Source organism: Stegostoma tigrinum, chromosome 3, assembly GCF_030684315.1.
Source record: "Stegostoma tigrinum isolate sSteTig4 chromosome 3, sSteTig4.hap1, whole genome shotgun sequence".
Lineage (NCBI taxonomy): Eukaryota > Metazoa > Chordata > Chondrichthyes > Orectolobiformes > Stegostomatidae > Stegostoma > Stegostoma tigrinum.
In genome coordinates this window covers 16273247-16300462 of record NC_081356.1, presented here as the reverse complement: position 1 = coordinate 16300462, position 27216 = coordinate 16273247, and the positions used below count along the sequence as shown (strand labels likewise).

At 42.5% G+C, this 27216-nt stretch overlaps 1 protein-coding gene across 4 annotated transcripts in view; it reads left to right on the top strand.

Moving 5' to 3' along the window:
- LOC125450919 (A disintegrin and metalloproteinase with thrombospondin motifs 3) overlaps positions 1-27216 on the top strand; it is a 223626-nt gene that overhangs the window by 148981 nt on the left and 47429 nt on the right. For all 4 annotated transcript variants that reach the window (XM_048527310.2, XM_048527311.2, XM_059643498.1 and 1 more), the window contains 5 exons: positions 1007-1090; positions 2732-2888; positions 11690-11795; positions 19494-19637; positions 22937-23069. In XM_048527310.2, the coding sequence (XP_048383267.2) occupies positions 1007-1090; positions 2732-2888; positions 11690-11795; positions 19494-19637; positions 22937-23069 (624 nt within the window). The remainder of the gene's footprint in view (positions 1-1006; positions 1091-2731; positions 2889-11689; positions 11796-19493; positions 19638-22936; positions 23070-27216) is intronic.

Genomic DNA, 27216 nt, shown 5'->3' with positions numbered 1-27216 from the left:
TCCATCTGTCTTGTCCTTATGTATGGTTCCCACGTAGAATCCCTACAGTGTGGAAGTTGGGGATTCAGCCCATTGTGTCCAACCTGGCCCTCCGAACAGCATCCCATCCAGGCCAACTGCCTTACCATATTCCCGTAAGCCTGCATTTCCCGTGACTAAGCCACTTAGCACATCTTTCGACACTCTGAGCAATTTAGCATGATCAATCCACCTAAACTGTGCGTCTTTGGACTGTGGGAAGATAGCAGAGCGCTTTGAAGAAGCCCGAGGAGATACAGGGAGAACATGAAAACTCCACACAGACAGCCACCTGAGTTTGGAATTGAACCCAGGTCCCTGGCGCTATAACATAGCAGTGCAAACCACTGAGTCACCAGGCTTTCTGTACTCCAAGCAGAATAAGCCCAATTTCTTTAATCTTCCCTTGTATCTAAGATCCTTCTTTCCTGGTATCCTTCTCAGCACCTATCACTTTTCATGTATTGCCCTAAAGTTAGAATATTGCATTTAACCTTTAATGTTCCACCGAATAACTAATAATCTCCTCCAGGACCCTACCATTTAATTAACAAGGAAATTTATGGGAGAAGGTTAACCTGTAGGATTATAGAAATAATCACTGGCTAATGCAGCAAGCTACTGGTTTTACAATTACTGGATCAATATAAAAATCTGATATTTTTAGCTCCCTGGCTTAGAAGGGGCAATGCCATGTAAGTTGAATCCACTGTTTAACAAAGCCTGAGACAGCATGCACATTCATATTGGTGAGTCCTAAAGCCTCTCTATTTAAAATATCAGAATCCTTTAAATTTATTTGGAGAAAAATCAACTGAGATTGATACCAAAAGGGGCTCAGTTATTTTATAGTTGTCATTTGTATTTAGTGCGAACTAAAGATTGGCTGTAATTTCATTGGATGAAATACATTGACAGTTCCTGGAAACATATGGGTATTCTGAAAGTTAAAATAGTTTCAATACTATTCCCTTTTTTTCATTGTCAGGTTAATGAAATTTACCACGATAAATCACTGGGAGCCCATGTAAATGTTGTGCTAGTACGAATGATTATGCTGGGATACGCAAAGGTAAGATTGAAATCAAACTGTTCACAGTCTATCGGATTTTTGAAATTTCTATTTAACATTTATTTTTGCTGAAATGATCTACAAGAAAGGTGACAAATTAGAAGGTGTGAGAAGGTTCATGCTGATTATGTGACATTTTGAAATATCTTTACATTTCAAAATGGGACATTTTAAATTTTTCATCTTTCTTCTGTGTGGGGTATTGAATTGTAAATTATTTGATTATACCCCTATGGCAGGTGTTGAGGAAAACTGACAACTGTATTAGATGTTCTTTCAGGATGTAGTTCACAAGTTATTGAAGTACTCAATTAATTCAAAAAAGATTTTTGTGGAATATCACTGAGTGGAAAGTGACTTCATCTCTTACAGAGACTTGGTCATTGAGGGATTGGTGACATTCAACAATTTTGAAGGACACCAACAAGGGATGCCCCAGATACATCTTTCCCTTTAGGTCCACAATGGGGACAATATGGCTAGGGTGCCATAAAATCAGGCTGGCTGCTGGCATGATGTTCCAACAGCTTTCTTCTGTGGTTTGCAAATTAGGTAAGATTTGGTGCATATCTCTTTGTGGCTCTGCACAGAATAAATCTCAACATGAAGCACCAAATCCTATAGCATCACAATTTTCTTTCTCTACATTAAAGGAGTCCAAAATAGTAAGTTTTCTTGTAGGCATCATGTCAAATAGAGAACAAATCAGAGAATTATACAAGAACACCAAGTATTAATGACCTCATCAATGGGATAATACTTTAACAAAATGCTTGCCCATCAGTGCTGATGGAAGTGCTCATTTCTGAGGGATATGGTCATTTCCTTCTTCCAACTTTGAGATAGAGGTCTCTATTCAGTCCAATCTCCTTTCCATTAACATTGACCATAATACTGTGCCTATGTCGCTGACATGTCAAAACGATTTCTGTCAACTTGTCTCTTGTTTGCTGGTCATCTTCAGGCCTATTGACCCTCTCACTGACCTCTCCAAAGCACTTGCATCCTGTGATGATTGTACCCCCAGATCCTTGATGAGTGTTCTTGCTCTGGTGACTCACTAGGCTGCAGAGATACATTTGGTTTCTGCTTTCACTGGTTCTTTTTCAAATGGTGCTGGGTGTATATTTTCCAGTGTTCTATTTGATTTATTTGTACTTTGGAGTCTGGATGACCAAGATGTTCCGAGAGGATAATTTGATAATGGGTAACATTCAGCCTCTTATTTATGAAGAGAAGTGTGCTTGTCAAAACCCATGTTCTCAGCATGGAGCCTTACCAATGATACAAAGCATAAAATCCAGGTTACAAGGTAGCTCCATCTGAAATACTGTGCTTACATTTAGGTGAATTTTAGAATTAAGCTTCTCAGAATTGCCCTCATTAAGCTCTGAGAAATAATGTCAGCCTAGGAGGAGGCTAACATCACTGCCACTGTGCACGTGACTACACATTTAAATCTGCCATCCGTTGAATTTTAGCCCTATATTCACCCTGGAGGTTCAGGGAGAGTAGCAGCATTCCTTATCTTAAGCACAACCACTATTGTCCAGTAGCAAACCTCAGGTCATCCAGTTAATTTCAAACATCGGAACGCGTCAGCTCATGAAAACTTAACACAATGAAATATTCTCTGATTAGTCCATCAGTTTGATCGAAAGAGGGAATCCATCTCGAAGTTTGGAGAATGTCTGCCGCTGGGCCAATTCTCAGCAAAAATCAAACCCGAACCACTCAGAGCATCATGACCATGCCATCTTTTTAACAAGGCAAGATTTCGGTCCAGCGGGTATGCAAGGTACTGTATAAGGCTGTTGACAGGTTAAATGAAATTAGCAAGGGATTCATTATTGTAATAGCACCAGGACTCTGCTTGAAATTTTCTCAAGGGCTACTTTTTGAATATAAGGGATTTTTTTGGGTTTTTAGGGGCTAATTTTTATTTGCACTAATTCACATATCAGGTGATATGGTCATATACTCCTTCTGTGTCTGAATTGACACATAGGGCAATTTGACTCTCATAGAAGCAAAACTTAATATTATCATCAATAATGATCAACCCTCCATTCAGATTAAAGTCACAACGCACAAGGCATGCATTGAGTTTCGAAAAAATATTTAAATTGACACCTGACATGAGGTTAGCAACAAAGGTATTTTTCAAAACAACTCTCCGACAAATACCTTAATCATACCTTAGAGATTGCTGAGATCATCCTGATGTGGTTCCGTCACACATTCTCCAAAGCTGCAATAGTTTAATCAAACCATTGCTACCCCTTGTAATACACCTCAATTAACCATAGTTGATGTAGCGTTCATTACCACACCATCGACCGCATTTATCCACATGAAATAGCTGCAAAATTTATTCAGCTTTATGATGGAAATTTTAGATTCCTTTGTAAGCAGTTAATTATCTCATTGATTTCAAGTTTTACTGGGTTCCAGTTAACTGAATAGTCGTTTATTGACTAGTTCACTGTTGTCACTTTTTTGTGGCCGTTTCTCTCTTTCTTTCTTGTGTCCTTGCTCTTTCTTCACTACTTGTAACCTCCCTTGCACTCCATCCCCTAACGGCACCTTTCTATTTTCCTCCCAGTTGTAGCCTTCCTCTCTTTCCAAACCCACCACAGCCTTAGATAATAAAATGTGAGGCTGGATGAACACAGCAGGCCAAGCAGCATCTCAGGAGCACAAAAGCTGACGTTTCGGGCCTAGACCCTTCATCTAGGGTCTAGGCCCGAAACGTCAGCTTTTGTGCTCCTGAGATGCTGCTTGGCCTGCTGTGTTCATCCAGCCTCACATTTTATTATCTTGGATTCTCCAGCATCTGCAGTTCCCATTATCTCTGATACTATTATCCCCCCACCACAGCCTTACTTGCCTCACCTCCCTTTGCCAACTCTCTGTGTCCCTCCTCCCCTTTGCAGGCTCCCTATCTCCTTCCATGACCCATGTAACTCCATGTCTCTCTTTGGCTCCAATGCCGCTTCGTTCTTTCTCCCCTGCAATGACAACACACACCCTAACCCCAGGCCCAGCAGATGGCCCACCTCAGCAGAGAAAAGTGGCTGCTCCGCACCACACCACCTTCCACCGTGCCCTGGCCTCAGCAGAAAGGGAGCTGGCTTTGGTCCCCGGTCCTGGCTCCTTGAGCAAACACCAGTCACCAGCCCAGATTCCCAGAACCAGATTTCAGCCTCAGCTGTTGGCCTTCTGGCAGATTTGTCCCAGGCACCTCCTTCACTTCCAATTACTAACTCATCTAATTGCTCTTTCATTTACAGGTTGCTCTGCTGCCCTGTTGTTGAGGTTCAACCATGGTTTGTTCAGCATCTTGTCCCCCTCCATTTGTGGGTTGACTATTCTGTGGTCAATCCTGCCTTTGAATTTTCCGAGGTATTCTGAAGTCTATTCACCGCCAACCCACCCCGTGGGCTCCTTCTATTTTGAATATTGCCTTGTACAGAGAGTTACAATCCAAGTTTTTTAAAGAACAATCCGTTTGTGGGCTTTTTTTGCTTTAGAAGAAAGCACGGTTCTTTCGACAATGTACAAAAGTAAGCTGAAACTTTACCTAGAAAGGCAGCTCTGGCAGCACAGTGACAGGTTATGGACACCTAATGGTGTAATTGCAGAGCTACTCTCCACCATCATAACACCTGGTCACAATAAGGACAGACCTTGCTTTGTAATGTTCCCACAAAATGCCTTGGGACTTTTTATTATTTTAAAAGTGCGATACGAAGGCAGTATTAATACATCGCAATGGGACATGATTAGCTAAATTCAAGACTATGGCCACTAAAACATCGGGGCAAACTTACAACAGTGATGGTCTCCAGTCACGCCAGGGGCTAGATCTGGAGACTGTGATGGTATGAGGGCCTGGTCATCGTGGGAAATGGATTCTATCCCAAAGAAACCAAACCTGGTCACCACAAAGGAAGAAATTGTTAGTGATTCTGGCATTTTTGCAAATTCCAAAATTGTTATCTTATAGCAGAGAAGTATCCTGGAATTAGCTACCAGGCATCTAAGGACTGCAGCAATTCAAAGAGATTTGGAATAAATACAATGCTGCCAGGATCCTGAAAGCACATCTTAAAAAAAGAAAACAATTCACTCTTTCACTTTGTGGCAGTATTTTTGTCTTTGATATTTGAGACCTGTTAATAGCAATAAATCTGTCTGATGTTCCGTATGGTCTGCACTATTGATCCAACATCCCAACCACAGTCACTATTTTGTCCACGTGCTAGCTATGAGTTATCCCTGCAATGTTTCATCCATGTTGGGTGTCATTATTTAAAAAAATAAAAATGTAATGGATTGCACAGAAAAAAAACGAGGTAATGGTACCAAATAAATTGCTCTTTCAAAGGGCACACACAGAAATGATAAGTCAAATGGCTTGCTACTGCGTATTGACCATTTGATGGACCAGTTATTAATTTACCTTCCCAGCCGGTCAAAAGGCAGGCGCCTGCAAAAAAATTCAGCAAAGGACCTTCCAGCCACGTATCCTCTTGTTTCCCAACCAGACTGAAATAATTCAACAGAGGCTGGTATCCTGTCACCAAGTCACCGTTAATTTACATGCAGAAAGTCCTTGACACTGATGCATCTTCCTTGTGAGCAGCTCTCAGAGTGACCGGAACCTCCTGTTTATATCTGTCAGTCAGGTCTCCCTGATAGGGGCTGTTAACCTGGTCCAATCAGGGAACACATATTCTCTGAGGTCCACCTGCTGACCTCATTGTAGTCACTACATCCATATCCTGCCATCCAGCAGAAGTATAGTTGCTGATTCTCACCCGCAGAATGCTATCTGAAGCCATAATCTATTGCAAGAATGCAACATCTGAGCAATAACTGACATCCATAAAATTACACATTTGGGAGAAATGGGCAAAAATTAGTCTCAGGATGGGTGGTCTTATCTGAAGTCTGAGTATCTAAGCAATTCCTCCATGATGAGTTAACGGTCATTACACAGTTAAAGTACACACACAAGAGAAAAAATGTCAACACCACTTTCCCCTTCTGCTGCTGAATATTTGAATGTTTAGTTCTCCTGATACTTGAACAAATATCATTCCTTTTTACCACATCATGTCTGACTGGACCTCTCAATCGCATTCTTTTCTGTCACTCCAAGCTGACCCAAAGCTGTCAGCCTTTAAATGATTTTGTGGCCCCTGAGAATTGAATTATTTTAATACAATTCAAAACCAAATTTGTTTCACTCATAATGAAAGATTTTGTTTGCCCTTAGAAAAGTAAGTTGTTCGACACAACAAGCAATTTGATTGAGGTTGGCCTTATGTTTTCTTCACATATGAACCTTTGCTCTCCAGAAACACACCTTAATGTTCCAAAACTCCCTTGTACTGAATGCATCAGTGTGCTGTGCTTTGGGGTCCTGTTGTTTCAAGCTTTAAAGAGAAAATTAATCACTGGTCAGACCTTAACTGGAACATTGCAACCAATTCTGGGAATGATACTTTACAAAAAAAACACAAAGGGCCTGGCAGGGTGACGGGGAGATTTATCAGAATGAAAACAGGAATAAGAGGATTTAGATATATAGAGAACAAAAGACATGCAGGAGGCAAAGAATCATCAATTCTGCTCTTCTAGCATGATTTCAACTCCACTTTCCCACTTCCCCACAAAGCCCTTGCACACACGCCCCTCTGCATTTCAGACCTGCCGTGACTTTTAGCTTCAGAAGAGAAAATTCTGCCCAATCTCTTATTTCACAAATTTCCACGCTCCTGAGCTGACACGATTCAGTGGTTTGATGACTGTGAATGCTGATAGGTATGCCTGTAAAATGGAGGTCACTGTATTGTCTTCCTCTCATATTTTAAAGTTGCCTCTCCAAATGAAACGACAGACCCAGTGATAATGCTTCAAACTGAGCTGGGACAGTGGAGATAAATAGGGCACTTCAGTTTCTACTGAGTCCTGAATCGATTTTCAAAAGGAAAACCTTTAAAAAAAAGGAAAATCCTTAACAAGGTCAGATCTAAGACATATAATTGAAAATATGCCCCCAGGACAGGAAACCATTAAGCTTCTGTATACTTTACTAAACAGGCTGTATTTCAATGATCTGTCTGGATTTGTACCGAGGAACCAAAACTAGTCACAGAGGGAAATGCCATCAATCTGAACTGCTGTCATTTGAACACTGTGTTCTCCTCCAATCCCCAAAATTCGAATGTTCACAAAAATATAAAGGACAGATCTATTTCTTTTATTGATTACAAAATGCTAAAAGAACAGAGATTTGTAAACCATCTCACAGTATAAATCATTCCATATGTCTGTGTTGGGCAACAAAGGGAAAGTCTTTGCTTCCTGAGTTACATTCCCACCAGTCAACTGACCATAATGATTTCCATTTGGAGATACTGAACCGCATTGAGTCCCAAATATTTTTATGCCAGATCAGCTGAAAGGATGTTCCTGTTCACATCTATGAGTTCTTCACTAGTGTGCATTGTCCAGCAAAGCAAGCGTTAGTACAAAACCAAGAAACAGTCTCAGAGACTGCAATAACCTTCTCACTGCAAACGTGCTTTGACATTCTCTCAAGAAATTGTCATAAGAATACAAGGTTTTCAGAATGACGAACAGGCCAACAGGCCCAAAAATGCCACTTCATTTGTGGCCTCAGTCTGAACCAACCATGGCTGCTGTTCCTAACCTCAATACTCATTGCTGTGGCTTTGCAACATTATTACTCACTGGCACATTCCCCAGGCTCAGCACTTACTGCTGCCTTTAGTTCAGCCTTGCTCCTCACCGATCCAGTCTTCAAACTGTGGTTCCGTGTCCATCACTGTGACTGATAAACTTTCTCTATAACTCTTAGCAGTGTTTGTTCAGCCTATGCCTTCTTCACTTCCATTGTGCCTTTTCCTTCTACTGCATTTGAACTTCCTCTTTCTCACTTCTGAGGTTTTATTTCTCATCATATTGGAACCATTTATTTTCCCTTCATTGAGTCTGAAATTCCTTTGTCATGGTCTAAATTATCTGCCAAAGTCTACTTCTGTCTCCATGTCTCCATGGAGATATCAACATTAATCCTTTTTGCTAATTATTCACTTGAGATGCAGGACTACATCATCATAAACTTGGGCTCATCCAGAGGCTCGTGGCTGTGATCTAAATTGTGCCCAAGTCCAACTCTCCCAATATATATTGCTCCTTTACCTCCATCAGGCCCTAATAGATGGCTCTGTAGCTCATTGGCTGGCACTGCTGCCTCATAGGACTATGCACCTGGATTTGGTCCCGGCCTTCAGTGAATATCAGTGTGGAGCTTGCATGCTCTATCTGATTCTCCTTGGTGCTCCAAATATGTGCAGATTAGGTGGATTGGATGTGGTAAAATGCAGAATAATGGGGTAGGATGTGAGAGCTGGGCCTGGGTGGGATGCTGTTCAGAGGATCAGCATAGGCATGATTAATGGAGTGGCCTCTTTCAGCACTGTGGGGATTCTACGATTCTCCTGGTCTTGGTGACTTCGCAATCTGTCAGTGAGTCAACCAGGTTGAGGCCTTTCTGTGTGACAGACTTGGAATGTTCTATCAGAAAAAAAGCTAGTGCTCCCAAAAAATTTGCCGACTCAGGTGGCGTCCCACCTAGATGTCATCTTACCATCTCTCACCTCAAGTCCCCACCGGGTGCCCACTTACCTCACTTAGCCGCATTCACTAACAAAGAATCATGAGCATTAAATAGGAAAAATTAATCCCACTTAGAGTTAGTGAGTGACAATGTCATTGAATGTTTAAAAGAATATTTGTAAAAATTGTATGTAATATTTACAACTAGCGAATAACACTAACATTAAATGCCAAAACAAAACAGGAGAAAATATGAAAATCCATGCGAACCTGTAAGATGATACAGGTATTTAATTTCCCTTGCAGTTTAAATCTCTGTGCTCTCTGCTCACCCCTGACTGTTCTGTATAGTTTTTGTTTCCATGCCAAGGAAGGAGATATTTATTTTAGAGGGAATGCAACAAAGTGTCATTTGCACAGTCTGTTGTTGACTCTTACATAACCAATGAATGCTCACTTGAAGTCCTCATTTTCTCCTGTCAATATTTATCCAGAGCATCCCATCTAGACCCATCCCCCTACTCTATCCCTGTAACCTTGTCTAACACACCTAATCTACACATTCCTGGACACTATGGGCAATTTAGCATGGCCAATCCACTTGCACATTGTTGGATGGTGGGCAGAAACCCACACAGACACAAGGAGAACATTCAAACTTCACACAGACAGCCACCCAAGAGTGGAATCGAACCCAGGAAGCAGTGCCAACCACTGAGCCACTGTGCCACCCCTGTTGGGGCAAGGGCCATGCTAGGCTTTATCCCTTCTGGTCCATATGCAAATCCACAGACTCCGTGCATGTTTGGTTCTTCATGTTCCCAGAGCAAAAAGGACCATCACCTACCTCCCAAAGATAATTTAGAGAAAGGGAAATAATTGAGTATTCTTAAGGGTGGTGTAATTATGGAGGGGTATGATTACATATGGATTGAGACAGCCACGCAGTAAAACACGTACAGAACTGGATTTTCATGGAATTGGAGAGACTCTGGAAGTGGTTGGTACTCCAGTGTTTCTGATTTTCTCTAGTGCTATTTAAGGGTATTTGACCATGAACCTATAATGCTGTATTGTGAGCTGGCCTGGTCTATTCAGGGGATAGACTCCCATAATGTACATGGCATAGAGACAGCTTTCAAAGGACACAACATCTTACGGGTGTCATGATCGTAGCTTGGATGAGAGAAAAGCTCAGAAGATCTCACCCATACCCCTCATGGTAAGCTACCCTTCACATTTACCAGTCTTATCTGAGAACTCAGATGACCAGTAGATTGTTCAAATAGCTCTGACACAGGGAAAACTTGGCTTTACTGACAGTTCCTGTTGTCCAATCTATTCTGAAAATTATGCAATGTTTATTTACACAAGATAAAGAGGGTTCACATACTTACAATTTCAGCCATTGATACTTTCAAATATCTGCCTGATCATCCCTTTAATTGGGACATGGGAGGTGTGAATTGAAAACGCATACTTGCAAAGGATCAGGACGAGAGAGTCCTTGTGTTTTTATTTTGACTGGGATAATGTCCCTCAGCACTGAGACCTGTCTTTTAAGCACCACACCCCCAGTACCTGTCAGCCATTATGGCTGCTTACAGACTCATTCACAAGCAGCTGGCCTAACTCTGCTTGCAACTTTGCTCCCACAATGAAGACCCTGCCTCCTGAGGCAGTTTTCCCAAAGTGAACATGTAGAACAGGAAATTTTCCAACTTCTGCAGCATATCTTGAATAATGAAAAAATCAGTTGATGAGGTATTCAGGTGAGTAATTATTATGAGTAGAATTTATCAGGATTAAATTCCCTGACTGAGGGACACAGCATTGGAAAGGTTGTGGGGGTTGGGGTCCGGAGGAAAGCCTGACCCTACCTTTGATGTGGGTTTCTCTCGCTCACAACCTGAACCCCATGATTTGCCCTCATCATTTATCAGTTCCTCCTCAATCCAAGGCATTCAGTGGGTGTCATACCTTCAGCAGCCACTGCCTGCCCAGTGGTCCTACTGAGCCAGAGAAGAGCTGCTGCCCTTTGCTGAGGCTTGTAGCTCACGGGGGGCAGGACTTTAGCCCTCCATGTCATTGATCACCCAACCTCTGACCATGCAAGTGCCTGAGTGCCATGCAATTTGGTGACCTTTCCAAACAATGACAGCTCGAGGCTCCTGCCAAACCTCCACCTAGTAGCCAAAATCTTGGCCCCCTCCACTAAATCCAGCCCCTATGACGAGAGAGATGGTGGCCATCGATGTTAAGGATGGATTAAACATAGCATGGGTACCGGGGAAGAGGGCAGTGAGGAGGAAGTAAAATTCTTGGATGGTAGACACTGCATGTGGATAGAGATTGTGGGGTGAGACTTGGAGCTGAATTCCGGATTTCACTGACTCTATGCAGATCAAGACAAAGCTGCAGTTTTGAAAACAAATACAAATATTGCTGGAAATCAGAAGTACAGACAGAAAATGTTCAGCCAGCCCAAGGAGCAACAGTGAAGGCAAACGGAGTTGAGGTTTCTGGCCGATGACCTTTCACCTGAATGTTAACTTTATTTCTCCCCAGGGAGACTAAGTATTTCTGTAAAGTTCTGTTTTTATTTCAACAATTTTATAAAGATTTGTAGGACCTGGCCAGTGCTTGTTGATTCTGAGAAATTGACACTTGATCTTTGAATAAAACCACTGCACTGTGTAGTGAAGGTTCAGGTAGTCTGTAAGGTAGGCAGTTCCAACATTTTGAGTTAGTAATGTACATTAACTCTGTACAGTTACAGACATAATATGGATTATGCTGGCACTGTAGCATTGAAGACAAACACTGGTAACCTAACTTAGACATCGAGAGAAAGAGACAATTTGCATTTTCAATTTATGTGTCAGTTTTGTTGTTTTTTACTAACTTGCACCCTTGCTGCTTTTCATTCTCTTTGAACTTCTGCAGGGTATGCCCCAGTGACTGGAATGTGCCACCCAGTTCGCAGTTGTACCCTAAACCATGAGGATGGCTTCTCTTCAGCGTTTGTAGTTGCTCATGAGACTGGTCACGTGTAAGTTCTGAAAAATTGCATAATAAACCCAGCACTATGGAGCTCATGTCACCTACAAAGCTGATCACCACCTGTTCAGTGAGGGTATATAGGCTTCAAGCTGAGTAGGCTGCAGTTTACACCACCGTTATCTGTTCTTTGCTGCCTCTGTTTCTTCTGGGATGATGACCTCCCTTCTGTCACTGACACAGACAGCACTATGGAGAATTAGAAAGGCCTTTCTGTTAACAGACCGTCTCTAGTTGCACTTCCCAGGACTCACCACCTTAATATGAAAGGAAGAAATCAAGAATTAGCATTTGTAAATGATCAAACAGTTCCTCAGGCCATTCGAGGCACATTACAACCAACTGAATGCAGGGCAACGGGAAAACAGAGGACGAGACTAATGAAGTGAAATGAGACGAAAACTAATTGGGTTACTTTTGCAAAGAGTTGGTACAGGACTAAATTGACCTCGTTCTGTGCTGTATAATTCTATACATGACCATAATTGAATTGGGGTCTGGGTGTTACGCACAGAAACATAGCAAACAGTTTGCTCAGAATGGCCAACAAAACAACACGAGATAGGATATCTAACTAACCTGTTTGGAAGGTGTTCAAGAGTGGAACTCTACAAGAATGCCATGCTCTGTTTTGAATAATGCCATTAACTATTATATGAGTCAAATGGGTCTCGGCTAATAAAAATATTCAGACTCATTTCTGTCAATTTTTTTTTGCAAGTACACATTTATCTTCCCTATGTTTTAATTCTGCTGATGGGGTGGCGGGAGCCTGTTTGGAGTGAAGCCTGTTGGCACTGAGGGTTTAGTCGGGTGACCCCCAGGGGAGTTTATGTCTGGACGGCCGTGACCTTCCCGTTGCTTGTTGAACCTCCTTGTCTTGACCCTTCAAGGAAGGGGGGGGACAGTGGTTTGAGCTGTATGGGGGTGCATGCAGAGTGAAGGTGGAAGGACTGCCCACCTCTGGAGTGTCCTGAGTGTAGAATTCTGAAGGACCTTCTCCTCTGTTTGTGTGCGTCCTGGCACTACCCTGCCTCCTTGTGAGGAATGGTTACCTGGAGTGCATGCCTGATTGCCAAGCCCTGGTCACGTTCCCTCTGCCTGGGACTGAGCAGGTACCTGGTTCCTGGGCAGCATTCTGAATGCAAGCAACCTGGAATGTTTTTTCCTCATCCAGCCGTATATCTGTTGCAGTAAGGTTCTCACCAGCTTCTATTCCCACACTCATGATACCAAGTGTTCCCACTGAGCTGTCTGTCTGTATCTGGGCTTGAGAAGGTGATGCAGGAGGCAGCTTTGCAGATGCTTCCTCTGAGGCCTGCGTACTCTTGTCCTTGGAATTCCAGGAGAGCACTCCTGGGGTGGGCATTTCTCTGCAGAGGTCATGGAGATGCCGGCCTAACCTGCAAGACACAATTGGGAGAGAAGGCATGGTTTTCAGTGCTTAGAAATGGTTTACAAAGGGCAACACTGACAGCGGATTAATGTGACCGTCACAGTGGAGTGAAGAGTGGGAATCACTTGGTGGGTCGTGGACGTCTCTGCCTTCGCTTGGGGGCGGCCCCAGTCTTTGCTTGTGAGTGCCAGAATTCTTTCCTTGTAGGGACAAAGGAACCAAATGTTAGGTACTGCCCCACCAGTACATCTCACTCTGCCCTGTTAGGGGCTCTCTTCTGAGAAAAAGGGGGGACTTAAGTGCGATGCAAGTGGATACACAGGGCTGATAGTACTGGTGGAGGGTAGTGAAAGATGGTGAGGTGTTCTAAGGGAGTGTGTGTGTGTCTGTACGTATATGTGTGTGTCTGTATGTATGCCTGTGTGTATGTATATTTGTGTGTGTGTGTCTATATCTTTGCGTGTGTGTGTCTGCGTATGTGTGTATGTCTGTATGTGTGTGCGACAGTATCTCTGTATGTGTGTGTGTGCCCTGTGTTTGTGTGTGTGTGTGTGTGTGTGTGTGTGTGTGTGTGTGTGTGTGTGTGTGTGTGTGTGTATAAAACGTAGTGAGGAAAGATGTTGCAGTTGGTGTGATGGCAGGGTGTGGCACGTGGATACAATCGCAGAAATCAAGTGAGTGTGTGATAGCTGAGAGAAGAGTGTGGCACTTAGTCTGGCAAAGCAGAGACAGCCACTGACCTTTTTCTGGCTCTGCTGGCTATTCCCTCGCACCCAGGTAATGAGGCTGCCTCTTCTGCTGGTCTTGCAGAAATTCCTACTCCCTGCTGGAGAACCATGATGTCACCTTCCCCTTCTCCACCATCTTCTGATACTGTCTGTCAGTGAGTGGGATAGCTTCAGAATAACAGTGCCTGCCTGGCTGCACAGCAGCCTGTTGGAGATGGTGTGAATGTAAGGGGTATGCAGGTCTTTCTGCAGATTTCTGGTGAGTGCAGTTATGGTCTGGGAATAGTGTGTGGTAAGGTCAGACATGAGGGTGTGATGGGCGTGGACTGGGTCATTAATGAGGGTGAGTTTCATAAGACATGGCGAGAGAACTTGCTATGTCTTGCGGTAACTCATTGAGACTGAACACAATGTGGACTTAGCCAAAAAAATGCACAGGTCAGCACAAAATCTGTAGAGCAGCTTTACTGGGGAACTGACCTGCCATGAATACTCAGTGAGGAAGAAGGCCAGTGCTCCAGTGCAGTATGGAAGGGCTACAGTCATGCCACAGGTGTCCTCTTTCATCTGGGATGTTAAACTGAGGCCTTCTGTCCTCTCAGGTAGGCATGAAAGATTGAAAAGGGAGGAGACGAGTTCCTCTGCTATCCTGGCCAACATTTATCTCCCACCAACATCTAAAAGCACGCTATCTAGTCATTCATTTTACTGCTGTTTGTGGGGCCTTGCAGTGATGATTTAGCTGCTCCATGTCTTGCATTCAAACAGTGACCACACTTCCAAAATGTTTAGATACCCTGAGGTTTTGAAAGTACAATTCCTTTATCTCTCCTTTATACAACAATTCAATGTACATCTAATGAACCCTATGCAATAAAATCTTATATATACAACTTCAAATAACATATGCTGCTCCATTAACATAGCCATACTTAAAATAAATATTTGGTCTTGTCCACTTCCAGTTTAGTTCGCTTTCCCAAAGATGATTAACATGCAAGGCTGGGGAGTTAGTTACTCAGACTTAGTTCCTCCAGAACTGTTTAGGACATTGGGAAGCAAGACTGTTAAATCAACCAATCAATCCACCAATAGCCTTGAACCATTGCAATCTCTTTCATTTAAGACCACATACTGTTCTCCTGTGATGATCCTCCTTAAATGTACTTCACCAGATTTTCTTTGGCTGCTTTGTCTTTGGTCGTCTGTTGATATGCATTCTACTGTCACTCTCTGGCTTTTACATACGCCTGTAAGTTAAGTACATATAATGCCAGTCTCAGTCAATCCTCTGTCCCAATGTCCTTTGTGTGTCTCTGTCCAGCCCTCTGTCACACTTCTTGGAGCTTTTGCCTCTCCAAGAGATGCTCAGGATCTCATGTAGACAACACGAGTTGGAGATGTACAACTTAGATGATACCTTTGCTGTTCTCTTCTGTGACTTGCTGGCATTGGGTGTTGTTGGTATTAAGATGGACATATAGAGTCACAACATCACTGTCACAAAGAAACATGTGCAGTGTCTGGGCGACTGATACTACATTGGTGATTTTTATGTGGGTATCAATCTGTACCCTACCCTCTCTGGAGATGTTGCTTTCTGTAGTGGGGGGAAGGTCAATGTCCTTGGTGTTGTGTCACCCAAAGGAATTGGGTGGCCTTGCTGCTGTCCAATCATCATTGTCTTTGTCTTCTCCCACTTGATGCATAGACCAGCCTTGATGTCATTACACTCCAAACTGATGACCATGCCTTGGAGCATGCATGATCCTTCAGTAACCCAGATGATGTCATCTGCAGACTGCAGGTCTGTTAGCGCATGGTTTTAAAACAGGATGCAAACTTTGCACCATTACATTCCACGTGTTTGTGAGCACAGGTCAGAATGTGTAATGGCTAAAATTTGGAAATGCAGGGGGTTTCCACTCTGTAGAGTGTGAGTTCATTGTGAGATTCTACTAGAATGCAGGCAGTAGACTATGGCAGGGAAAACATGAGGAGATTAGGAGGGAAATCAAAAGCAAATAGTAAAGCAAAGAAGGACTACGAAATTAAACTATCAAGGAATGTAACGTAGAATTGCAAAATATTACACATTCAAATAAAAAGAGCAAATAGGGCCAGAAGAACAGTTTAAAATTGCAGGCGGACGTATAAGAGCACAAATATATGCAATAATTACTTTGCTTCAGTATTTGCTAGGAAGGCTATCAGTTCAGTGGGGTGTGGTGCCAGAGAACTGGCACAAATCTAATGTTACATGAATATTTAAAAATGAGACAGACTATGTCCAGAGAACAACCAGACCAGTCACCTTAACATCCATGGCAGGAATCAAAGTGGGATCCCTAGTAAAGAATGAATTAGAAAAGCATACAGAAAAGAATATAATAGTTAATAAGCAGCATGGCTTTAAGAAGGAAAAGCCTTGCTTTATTAGCTTCATTGACGTCTTTGAGGAGATAAAAAGTAGACAATTAAGGATAATACCATGAATGTAATTATGCAGACATCCAAGAGATAGGTGGTAAGGTCAGTAGGTAGGTAGATAGATGGAAATTTAATATGACTTGTATTCGTGAAAATACAGTAAAATATGTACGTCTCCACAAAAACAGCGCCATTTCTTCAAAAACCTGCCACATAACATGAATAATGAATAAGATCATACTTAATCAATTTGGTAAAATTGAATAGCTTGTTGGCTTCAAGATCAAAAGTATAGTGTAGGAATAAATGGTAGTTCTCAGAATAACAGAAGGTGAAAAGTGATGGTCATAAAGAATAGTGGCACATTTGCTGGTATTCCCAATTTTTATTACTAATTTAAGCTTTGGATTCAAGAAGGATATTTCTCAATGGCACCAAATTTGGAAGGGGGGTGTGAAACACTGCAAAAAGCTATAAGAAATCATTAATAAGCATATAGGATGTACATGTAATTGGCTAATGACCTTCGACAGGATTTCTGGGCAACATTCCTGCCCAGAACTTAATTCCTGAAATGAAGAGCAAGTAAACGCAGGTCGATATGAGGAGCCATTGTGATGTCCTTGGAGACACTGCTGCATGAGGTGTAACAAAGCAGGATTCTGATACTTTGAGCTGCAGAACTGTGTTCTTGAGGCTCAGGATGCTTGGGTGGAATGCACAGATCAGTCAGTGCAAATGTGTAGGACTGAAGAGCAAATGAGTGAGGTATTTCTTTTAGGTCAGTTTTATGGGACACTGTCGTTAACATGCTTTGCCAGTTAAAAGGACCACATGTTAAAACTTTGGATCGTAACAAGTCTTTTATCAGAACTGTGGCCAGATTCTTCCCAACCCACCAGCGAGATAGCCAATGACTGAGGAGGTTGGGAGATTCACATGAGATGCCAAATGGGAAGATTCCTGCCATCAGAGAAAAAGTCCTATTTTCCAATCAAATGTTGAATAGTGAGAGAGAGAGAGAGAGAGAGAGAGAGAGCGAGAGAGAGGATTTTCTCACTAATGAGCAGCAAGAGGTTTATTAGTATGCATTAACATCTCTTTATCATGTCATCTCCCCTTATTGATATGCAGCTTCTCATTCTCCCATGCGCAAGATACAGGGTGACAGTTGAGGTAAGAGTGCTCAGACTGCAATGTAACCAGAGTTTATTATCACTGATTTTAGACAGTTTGGCATTATTCTCACTACTGTTTGTGGTGACTTTGCTGTGCACAATTTGACAGCCTCATTTCCCTACAATACAACAGTGACTATACCTTCATTGACACTGAAGCACTTTGGGGCATCTTGAAAGACGTTAAAATAGATGCAATTTTTTCTTTCTAATGTGCACCATCAATACACAGTTGTATCTTACACGTTACCAATTGTTTTAAGGAGTGAAATTAAGGCCTTGGGTTTCTCACTGAAAGATCAGGGTGAAATCTAAGAGAAGTCTGACTGATATGGGCAATAGCAAGACTTATGACAGAATCAGATGAAAAGTCTGGCCAGATGCATCTTAATGTTGAGATGCCTGGCTGCATTTTTTACACTTTTTGTAAGCAACATGATGAGATTCACTTTGGGCAGCTGAATTGCCAAGCCACAGCGGTTAATGCTTGTCAAGGTCCTTGTTGACAATCCAACTTGCCTCATTAATATGTGGAGATCCTCCATGGGCACTATTCACATGTACCCCACATCCACAGCTGTTGGCATTTGACATATGGCAGCTTGAGGAAAAGCTGTATTGCATATTTCTGATCCAGTTATAGCACAGTATTGCAATGTTGGGCTGCACCATCAATTCTCACTGCAATACTGCTGTAAGGACACAATATGCTCAGGGACACATACCCTGCTCATGGACTGGGCCGAGCTGCATCTCTGGTTTCGTTGCTCGCTACCGTGTCTCTCACTCATACTGAGCATATCAGGATGCTCACATTATCCCTGCTTTTTCGAACTTGCTCGCTGGACAGAGGTACCAGTCTCCTATTACTGCTGCCTTGCTGTTCTTCACGCAGACACAAAACCAGGAACTTTGCCACGGTTGGGAGCAGACCACACTCCAGTCAAGGAAGATAACTTCTGTGCAAGTGATTCTGAAACTGTAAGTCATAGGCAGCCTCTGATAGCAGTCCAGGCCCTCTTGGGCCAGCCAGAGCCTGGGTCATCTCTACACATCAGGCCAGGAGCTAAATGAAAGGCAACACATCACTCACTGTGACTCCTTCTGCCCTATTGTAGGCTGCTTTCCCCCTGGAATGAGAGAGAGGCAGGTAGCATTACAGATGATATTAGCTGGCACAGCTATTGCTGTTTGTGCAGGTGGGGGGTGCCATGAGCAAGTGAGCAGGCAGTGCTGAGGGCATGTTGGAGGTTGGGGTAGGTGAGAGCAAAGGAGGAAGCCATTGCAGGCATTAGTAAGATTGGTGGAGCATGAATCTTGATAGGAGGTGGGTACCGTAACAGAGATAGAATGAGATGGTGGCATTTACACTGGCGCAGGGACCGAGCTCATTGATCTTCCTCCTGCGGTGGTAGGCATTGCTCTAGACAGTTGAGTGCTTTATCCAAGTGGTAACTACAGACCAATGTGACATAGTTTGACATCATGACCTGCACTGCTTGTGCTGGAGCAAGAGGAATTCCCGCCTCTGCATCATTGCTTTCAGCAGGAACTCCAGGTCCCTGCATGCTCAGTAGGGTGCCGGATTCCACCTGTTTGGCACGTCTGGGACAAGCAACAGGAACCATACAGGGCAGCTTCAAACTGACAGTGCTTATCTGTGTGTGCACAATGGACTTTTAAAGATGGCAGCAGTGCCAGGAATGCTGGTCAGCCCTGGGATATCCTCAGGTGTGTACATGGTGTACTCCTTTTGAAGTGTCAGGCTAGGTAAAGTGCCTGGGTCCTGGATGGACAACCATCTGGCTCAGAGGGAAAGGTATTACTAGCGGAGATGGGAATACAGCAGTGCTCATTGGCCAGCTGGGAATGTCAGCATTCTAAATCACTTTTAACCTTTTCTTAACATGTTGCAGAACTATTACTTTTCTAACCGAGCTTTACTGAACCTCTTGTAGGCTGGGAATGGAACATGATGGTCAAGGAAACCGATGTGGAGATGAAACCAGCATGGGAAGTGTCATGGCACCCTTAGTCCAAGCTGCATTTCACCGTTTTCACTGGTCTCGGTGCAGTGGGCAAGAGCTCAAGCGATATCTTCAGTGAGTATATCAACAGGTTGCTATTAGCTTGAATTTATTATAAAAACATTTTTCTCTTGAAGACCCTGCAAAAGGACTGATCGTAACGCTCTTGCGGTTCAGTGTCTACAATACCCATGCCTGAAGAAATAGTATCAACTTAGCTTTGGATTGGTCCCTCAATATTGTCCCGAATAAACAGTGGTAGACATTATCATTTGTATCCCTGAGTTTCAAAAATGCCGATCCAATAACGAAGGCCAGTGGAGCTCTATCTCGAACATTAGAACATAAGAGCAAAGAGCAGGTGTAGGCAAATTCAGCCCCTTGAGTCTGCTCTGTCATTTAATACATCATGGCTGAACTGATCTTGGCCTCAACTCCAATTTCCTGCTACTCTCCATAACCCGTCAAACCATAGCTAATTAAAAACCTGTCTGTCTCCTCCTCAAATTACTCAATGTCCCAGCATCCGTTGCACTCTGAGATAGCGAGTTCTGCAGATACATGACCATTTGAGAGCAGTAATTTCTCTTCATCTCTTTTTAAAATCTGCTACCCCTTATCCTAACAATTATCTAATTCTGGATTGCCCCACATTAGGAAGCATTTTCTCTCTGTCTACTTTACCAATCCCCTTTGGCATCTTATGTACTTAATTAGATCTCCTCTCATTCTTCTAATCTCCAGAGAGTGTGGGCCTAAACTGCTCAAAGTTTCTTCATAAGACAACCTTGTCATCTCTGGAATCAATCTACTGAACCTCCTATGAACCGTCCCCAATGCAAACACATTTCTCCTCAAATAGGGGGATAAAAATTGTACTCAAAATTCCAGCTGCAGTCTCACTAATGCCTTATATAATTGCAACAATCCTTCCTTACTTTTATACTCTGTTCCTTTAACAGTAATTGGCAAAATTCCATTTGCCTTCCATATCATCAGTGTGTATGATGATTAAAAACTCCTACCTGCCCAAATGCCAGTTTAAAAGTGTAAACAATGTCTTATGCACAATAATTTGTACATTGTTGATCTGTCTGGCTTTTAACACATAATTCCACAAAGCTTGCATTGAATCCTTTATTCAGAGCAAAATGTCAACCTTCCATTGTCTACAGACCGCAAAAGCAATGGAAAAGCAAAACATACATTGATTAGAGTGTTGTGCTCCTATGATGCTGCTTGGCCTGCTGTGTTCATCCAGCTCCACACTTTGATTAGAGTGTTAGCAAGGTTGAGTACCTACAGTTACAAAAAGTGACTTGAGTAATCAGGATCTTTCTCATTACTGATATGATGTTTAAACATTGGTTAGGCCTCTTGTTGGAGCACTGTGTGTACTTCTGGGTCCCCTTTAATAGAAAGAACATAGAAAAAACACAATGTAGATCTGCAAGGGTTATGTCAGTAATGACAAACTGGAATCAGGCGAACTTTTGAAATAATGGAACCATTTTTATTGGAACATTGAAAGTTAATAGCAAATTTGCTAGAGGTTCTTAAAGTGATAAATAATTTTTATAAAATAGCTAGGGAAAAATTAGATTGGTGAGTTAGTGAAGAAATTAATTTGCCACTGAGAGCATAGTGAGAGGGGTGTAGAAAAAAATTCTTTATGCTGTGGTTTATTTTGGAAAATGGCATTTGTTGTAGATTTTAATTCAGACGCAATGAACGGTTGGCAAGCAAATTTGCACAGAAAATATTGACTGTGGGCCTATCCCTGAGGCAGCTCTTGCTTCATATCTGGGAGTGTATAAACTAATTGATAGAGGCTGAATGCTTTGAATGGTCAACAGCTTATAATTGGAGAATGCAGCTGGGACTATAGAGGGCACTAGAAGACCTCAGGCAGGATTTTTCAGGTGACAGTCTCAAGAGTTAGTGAGGAAGGCATCCTTTGCTGATGCCAGCTGTCAAGCAGCTATTCTACCCTCCTGGAAAGTTAGTTAATTAGAAATGGGAAGTCTTTCCACCTGAGGCCCAAGCCTAGTCATTTGCTACCTTCCTCTTATCCCTGAAAATTCCTGCCGCTCTTGAGCTTTTAATCCTGGTCTTTAATTATATTTTTTGAAAGAATGTAAAGCATTGCAGAGAGTACAGAAGATGTTTATAAGAATGGCTTTATGAGAAACTTCATTTAAGAGCAAAGTTTGAAGTTGTTGCGGCTGTTCTTTGGGTGATTAAAATTAAGAGAAGATCCGACAGAAGTTTTCAGAATCATAAGAGTTCTGGATAGAGTGGACACTGTTCCAGCTTGTAAAAGGATCACAGACAAGAAGACACAGATATGCAAAAGTAGCAAATGTGGTGTGAGAAAGAACATTTTTACATAATGAATGGTTTGGGGCTGGAATGCACTACTAAAGTGGGATGGAGGTAGTTTCAATTGAGGGATTCATGAGATAACTGGATGGTTACTTGAACTGAAATAAATTTAAGGGTTGTAGCGAGCAGGTAAGAGAATAGAATTAAGTCACAATGCTTGTTGGAGAGCCAGTGTTGACATGATGGGCCAAATGGATCCTTCTGCACTGTAACAATTCCATGATACTGTCCATATGGTTGTTAATTTTCCACTTTAGTTCTTCATTTGGGGCAAGGATTGTGGGCTAGCCAATAGACCTTACCTATACCCCATAAAATTGCAAACATATTGGCGTGGGCAGCAGGTCAGCGGGAAGAGAAACTTTACTGCCTCCCTCCACTACCTACAAGGCTGCTGGTGGTGGACTGTCAAATTCTGTCTCTTGCCTTTTGTTTCAGGCCAGCTTTCTCTATGTTCATGATACCTGCATTGCTTTGAAGCTTGGTCAGAGCTTTTGGTAATAAACAGGCTTTGATTTGTGCCTGTTTTCTGCCGTACACCTGAGATATCCACTGCTGCAAACATGATAGGGGCCAAAACAGTAGAGTTAAGTGTGATGGCAAAAGATGCTTGCTGTTAGCTGCAACTGCCAGTGTTGCTTAATGCTGTGGGATAGCCCCATATCTCAGCGAAAGAAGTCAAGTGATTATTATGAAATACCAGCATTGTCCATGCAGAAAGCCCAGGTCTACTTGAGCCTAAAGTGCACATTGAGGAGGGAACTCGATTACCTGGTGCTTCCAACATGGTGAGCAGTCATAGAGGGAACCAGCTGGAGAACTGCAACAGACTCGCACTTCTTACTGGTTGATGCAGAATCATCCCATTGTTATGTTACCCATCCTCATGGGCTTCGTCAAAAGAAACGAAAAAGTTTGAATGTTTGGGCAAAAAGAAACATCTAATGAACTGATCATATACTCAGTGCCCTTTCTTGTTCTTCCTACAGCTCCTATGACTGTCTGCTGGATGACCCATTTGAGCACGATTGGCCCAAACTTCCCGAACTGCCAGGGATCAATTATTCAATGGATGAACAATGCCGCTTTGATTTTGGAGTGGGTTACAAGATGTGCACAGCCGTAAGTCTTGCCAACATCATCCCCCAACCACAGTAGCAGAGTTAGGCTAAAAATAAAGTTGAAACATGAGGTTAGCAAGCAACTTTGTCAGTTGAACAATCCCATATTTAAAGGTGGAGACTCTCTGTTGGAAAGCTGCAGCGCAAAGTATGAGATCAAACTTCAAGTTTGATTCATACTTCTGATTGGTGTCATCTGATCTTGGTGAGTTTTGCATTGGGCACTATAACTGACCACAGTGATGAGTGAAGAAAATTAATGGTGAATCCCATAACTTGACTGGAAGTGCCCTGGTACAAATGTTGGAACAAAACAGGAAAACACTTGATTCTGATGCTTTTTATGGTGACACTCTTGCCAACTCTCAGCTCCCAGACGGATAATGGATATTTTGTCGAGGCATTTGTCTGCAGGGCCCTGTTCTTGCAAGTGCCAGTTAACAGGAGAAGACCATATTCAAATGCAGCAAGGCTTGGGCAGTATCCAGGCTTGAGCTCAAAAGTGGTAAGTAATATTTATGCCGAGCAATGATCATCAACAATATGAGACATTATTGCCACTGCCCTTTGATATTCAATGGCATTACTGTCTCTGAAACCCCCATTATCAAAACCCTGGCAGTTTCCCTTGACCAGAAACTGAAGTGAACTCCATTCCTGATTCCCAAAGCCTGACCACCATCTGCAAGTCAGGAATATGATGGAATATTCCCCACTTACCTGGATGAGTGCAGCTCCAAAAACACTCAAGTAACTTGAAATCACCCAGAACAAAGCAACCCACTTGATTGGCATAACATCTTCAAATGTCTCATTCCCTTCATCATCGATGTTCAATAGCAAGTGTGTACTATCTAAAAAATGCACTTCAGAATTTCGCCAAAGCACCTTCCAAACCCAGGACCACTTCCATCGAGAAGGACACGGGCAGCAAATAGAATAAAATAGAAAAGCAATTTATTATCATTTGTATTTATGAAGATAGACTGAGAAGTGTATAAATTGCCACAATTCGGCACTATTTTAATTACAGAAATTATAAAAAGAAATAACTGAGATAAGGATAGTAAGAACTGCAGATGCAGGAGTCAGAAATAACACTGTGTGGAGGTGAAATTGTTTCAGAGAGAGGCCTGCTGTATTCATCCAGCTCTACACCTTGTTATCGCAGTGTAGAGCTGGCCTGCTGAGTTCCTCCAGCTTCACACTGTGTTATCATTGAGACAAAGTTGGGACGAAGTTCCCACCACGTTCCTGGGCTTATGGACTGGCTATGAATGTCGGTGCCAAAGCTGCCCCTTCGCAATCAAAGCAAGGATTTCCAGACCAGACCCACCATGCTGCTATCACTGAAGCTGACAGCGAAGCCACTGCATCGCCGCCATAGCAAGGAGGGACAGACTGGACCCAACCAGTCGCCAATGGTGAAGCCTTCACCACATCTGTAGCTCCCATAGCATCGAGGAATGAACGGAAAGTAACATTCCACCACCTCCATAGCCACTGGTGAAACCACCACACCGCTTCCAGGAGGTGTGGACCAGACCCACTGATGATGAAGCCTTCGATAAAGCCACGGCCACTGTGGCCACAGAGAATGGACATGCAGATCCACCAGGCTTCCAGCAGCTGCAGCAGGCCCTGGCAACCGACTTCCTCCACTGTAAATGCAGGAAAGAAGGAAAGGTAAATTTTGATACAAAAGGGAAATGAAGAAACAAATAATAAAAATGCAAAGAAGGAGATGGCCAGCCAGGAGAATGGGAACATTTGGGGACAGAGCCCGAACACTTCCTACCCTGCCACTGCCACCATCTTATATGGGAACACCATCGTCTGAAGCCATTCACAATGCTGACTTGGAATTGTGTCGCTGTTGTGGAGTAAGGGTCAAACTGATTGAGGTCTTGCTTCATTTTCTCATGTGGCTCACAATTTGTGAGAAAAGATCAGAGACAGACTAAGGTGTGAATTGGGTCAAAATCCTGGAATTCCCTCCCTGAAGATGTTGTAGGTTTAACTTCAAGGGCAACTAGGGATAGGCAATAAATGCAGGCTCAGCTCATGAGACTCACATCCCATGAGTGAATATAAAATACCATTGGTGGGGGAAAATATGAGCAAAGAAACAGAAATAATGGGAGTGAACCTAGTCAAGCATTTGAGTGTTTTTTAACATTCTGAAATCTGACTTTTCTGACCAGCATTTCAGCACAGTAGTTCGCAAAGCTGCAGATCTATCACAATTGACTGAATAATAGTGATCGTGAAATAGGTGCAACAAAGAATAAATTCGGAGCCAGGGGGAAGTGCGTGGGTTGGAGGTGGTATTGACACCATATTTCTGTCTCTGATCACTTCTCATAAATTGTGAGACATATGAGAAAATGAAGAAAGACCTCAAACAGTTTGACCCTTACTCCAGATTGTTTAAAAATAACAGCATTAAAAAGTGCTTTTCAAGACTTCAGATTGTCACAAAACAGTTTATAGTCTGTAGTTGGTTATAAAAGAGTCAACAAAAATATTGTAGACGGTATGCTGTCTTTGGAATTCTGAAAGGGGAGAGTTGTTTCGTGATCTGATCATGTTGAAGATGCTAAAAATGATGGAGAGTAATGAATCACATGGAGCTGTTGGTGGATGGAGGTGAGGGCTAGTGGGGTTTTATCATAGTTACAGGAGTGGGGAAGATGGGATTAGGTCAGAAGAGTGGAAAATAGGACAGACAAACCTGAGGACCCTGTGTACCATAGTGGAGAGGTCTGTTTGATTTTTACTTGCAGTTTTCTGTATGAATTATCTCCATTCTATTAATGTGCTTTTTGACCCAAATTCCGTTGTGCTATATGCAAATCTTAAATCAAGATTAAGAAAACTATTTCTAGTGTATAATGCAATTTAATGGTTGATCAGTTTCCGTTTTTGAGTAGAAAATCAGGCACACAAGGCCTAAGGCTTTTTATGTGTGCAGTGATTTGTGCTAGAACACAATGTATTCTGAATGTAAATTCAACAGGCCTGAAAATAGAGAACTATGGAGACAAGTTGAAACAATTGTTCACTTGCAGTATTCTCCACAAATGTCACCCAATAATGAGAGTGCTGTAGGTAGATCATGTGAGAGTATGGTAGTCTATCACGTTGCAGTATGTCAAGAGATGTTGTAAAAGGCATACATTTATTTGCATATCATATGTTTGTTAAATTTCTCTGAAGCTGGTTTCTAACGGAGTGCTTGATATTTTATTCATCGGCTACATTAATGGCCAGAGAAACAAGAGATGATACAAGAGTCAAGTTTGTGACAGAGAACTCCCCAAATGGAGCCTTGCTAGGACATGGGAACATTGGAATTAGGAGCAGAAGTAGGCCATTCAGCTCTTTGAATGTGCGACACCACTTAATATGATCATGGTTGATCCTCTATCTCAATGTGATATTCCCGCTTTCTCCCAATACCATTTAATGCCTGTAAGTCTAAACATTTAACTGTCTGCTTCTTAAATATATTCAGTGACTTGGTCTCCTCAACATTCTCAATCCTAAATGGTCTACCCCATATCCTGAGACTGTGCCCCTTGGTTTTTGATTCCCCGAACAGGAAACTCATCCTCCTGCACCTAGTCCAACCAGCCCTGTTAGAATTTCATGTGTTTCAATCAGATCCCCTCTCATCTTTCTACATTGTAGTGAATTCCAACCAACCTTTCCTCATACGACAGCCATGTAATCTCTGCTATCAGCTTAATGAACCTCCCTGCATTCATTCTATGGTAAATATATGCTTTCTTAGGTAGGGAGACCAAAACTATGTGCAATCTGCCACGTATGGTCTCACCAAGGCCTGTACATCTGGAGTAAGACATCCCTGCATCTGAACTCAAATTCTCTTGCAATGAAGGTTAGTCTACCATTTGCCTTCCTAATTGCTCGCTGTGCTAACCTACCTTCATTGACAGTGTACAAGGACCCCCAGATCCCTTTGTACAGTCACACTTCCCAATATATCATATATAGAAAGAGCCCAAGTCATGACATCAGACCTCCAGCACATTCCTAGCATTGAGGCCAGATAGACAGGAACATGTTTCAGAAAATCAGCCCAACTATTATTATAGCCCGATTTCCGTTCTAATCCCAATGTC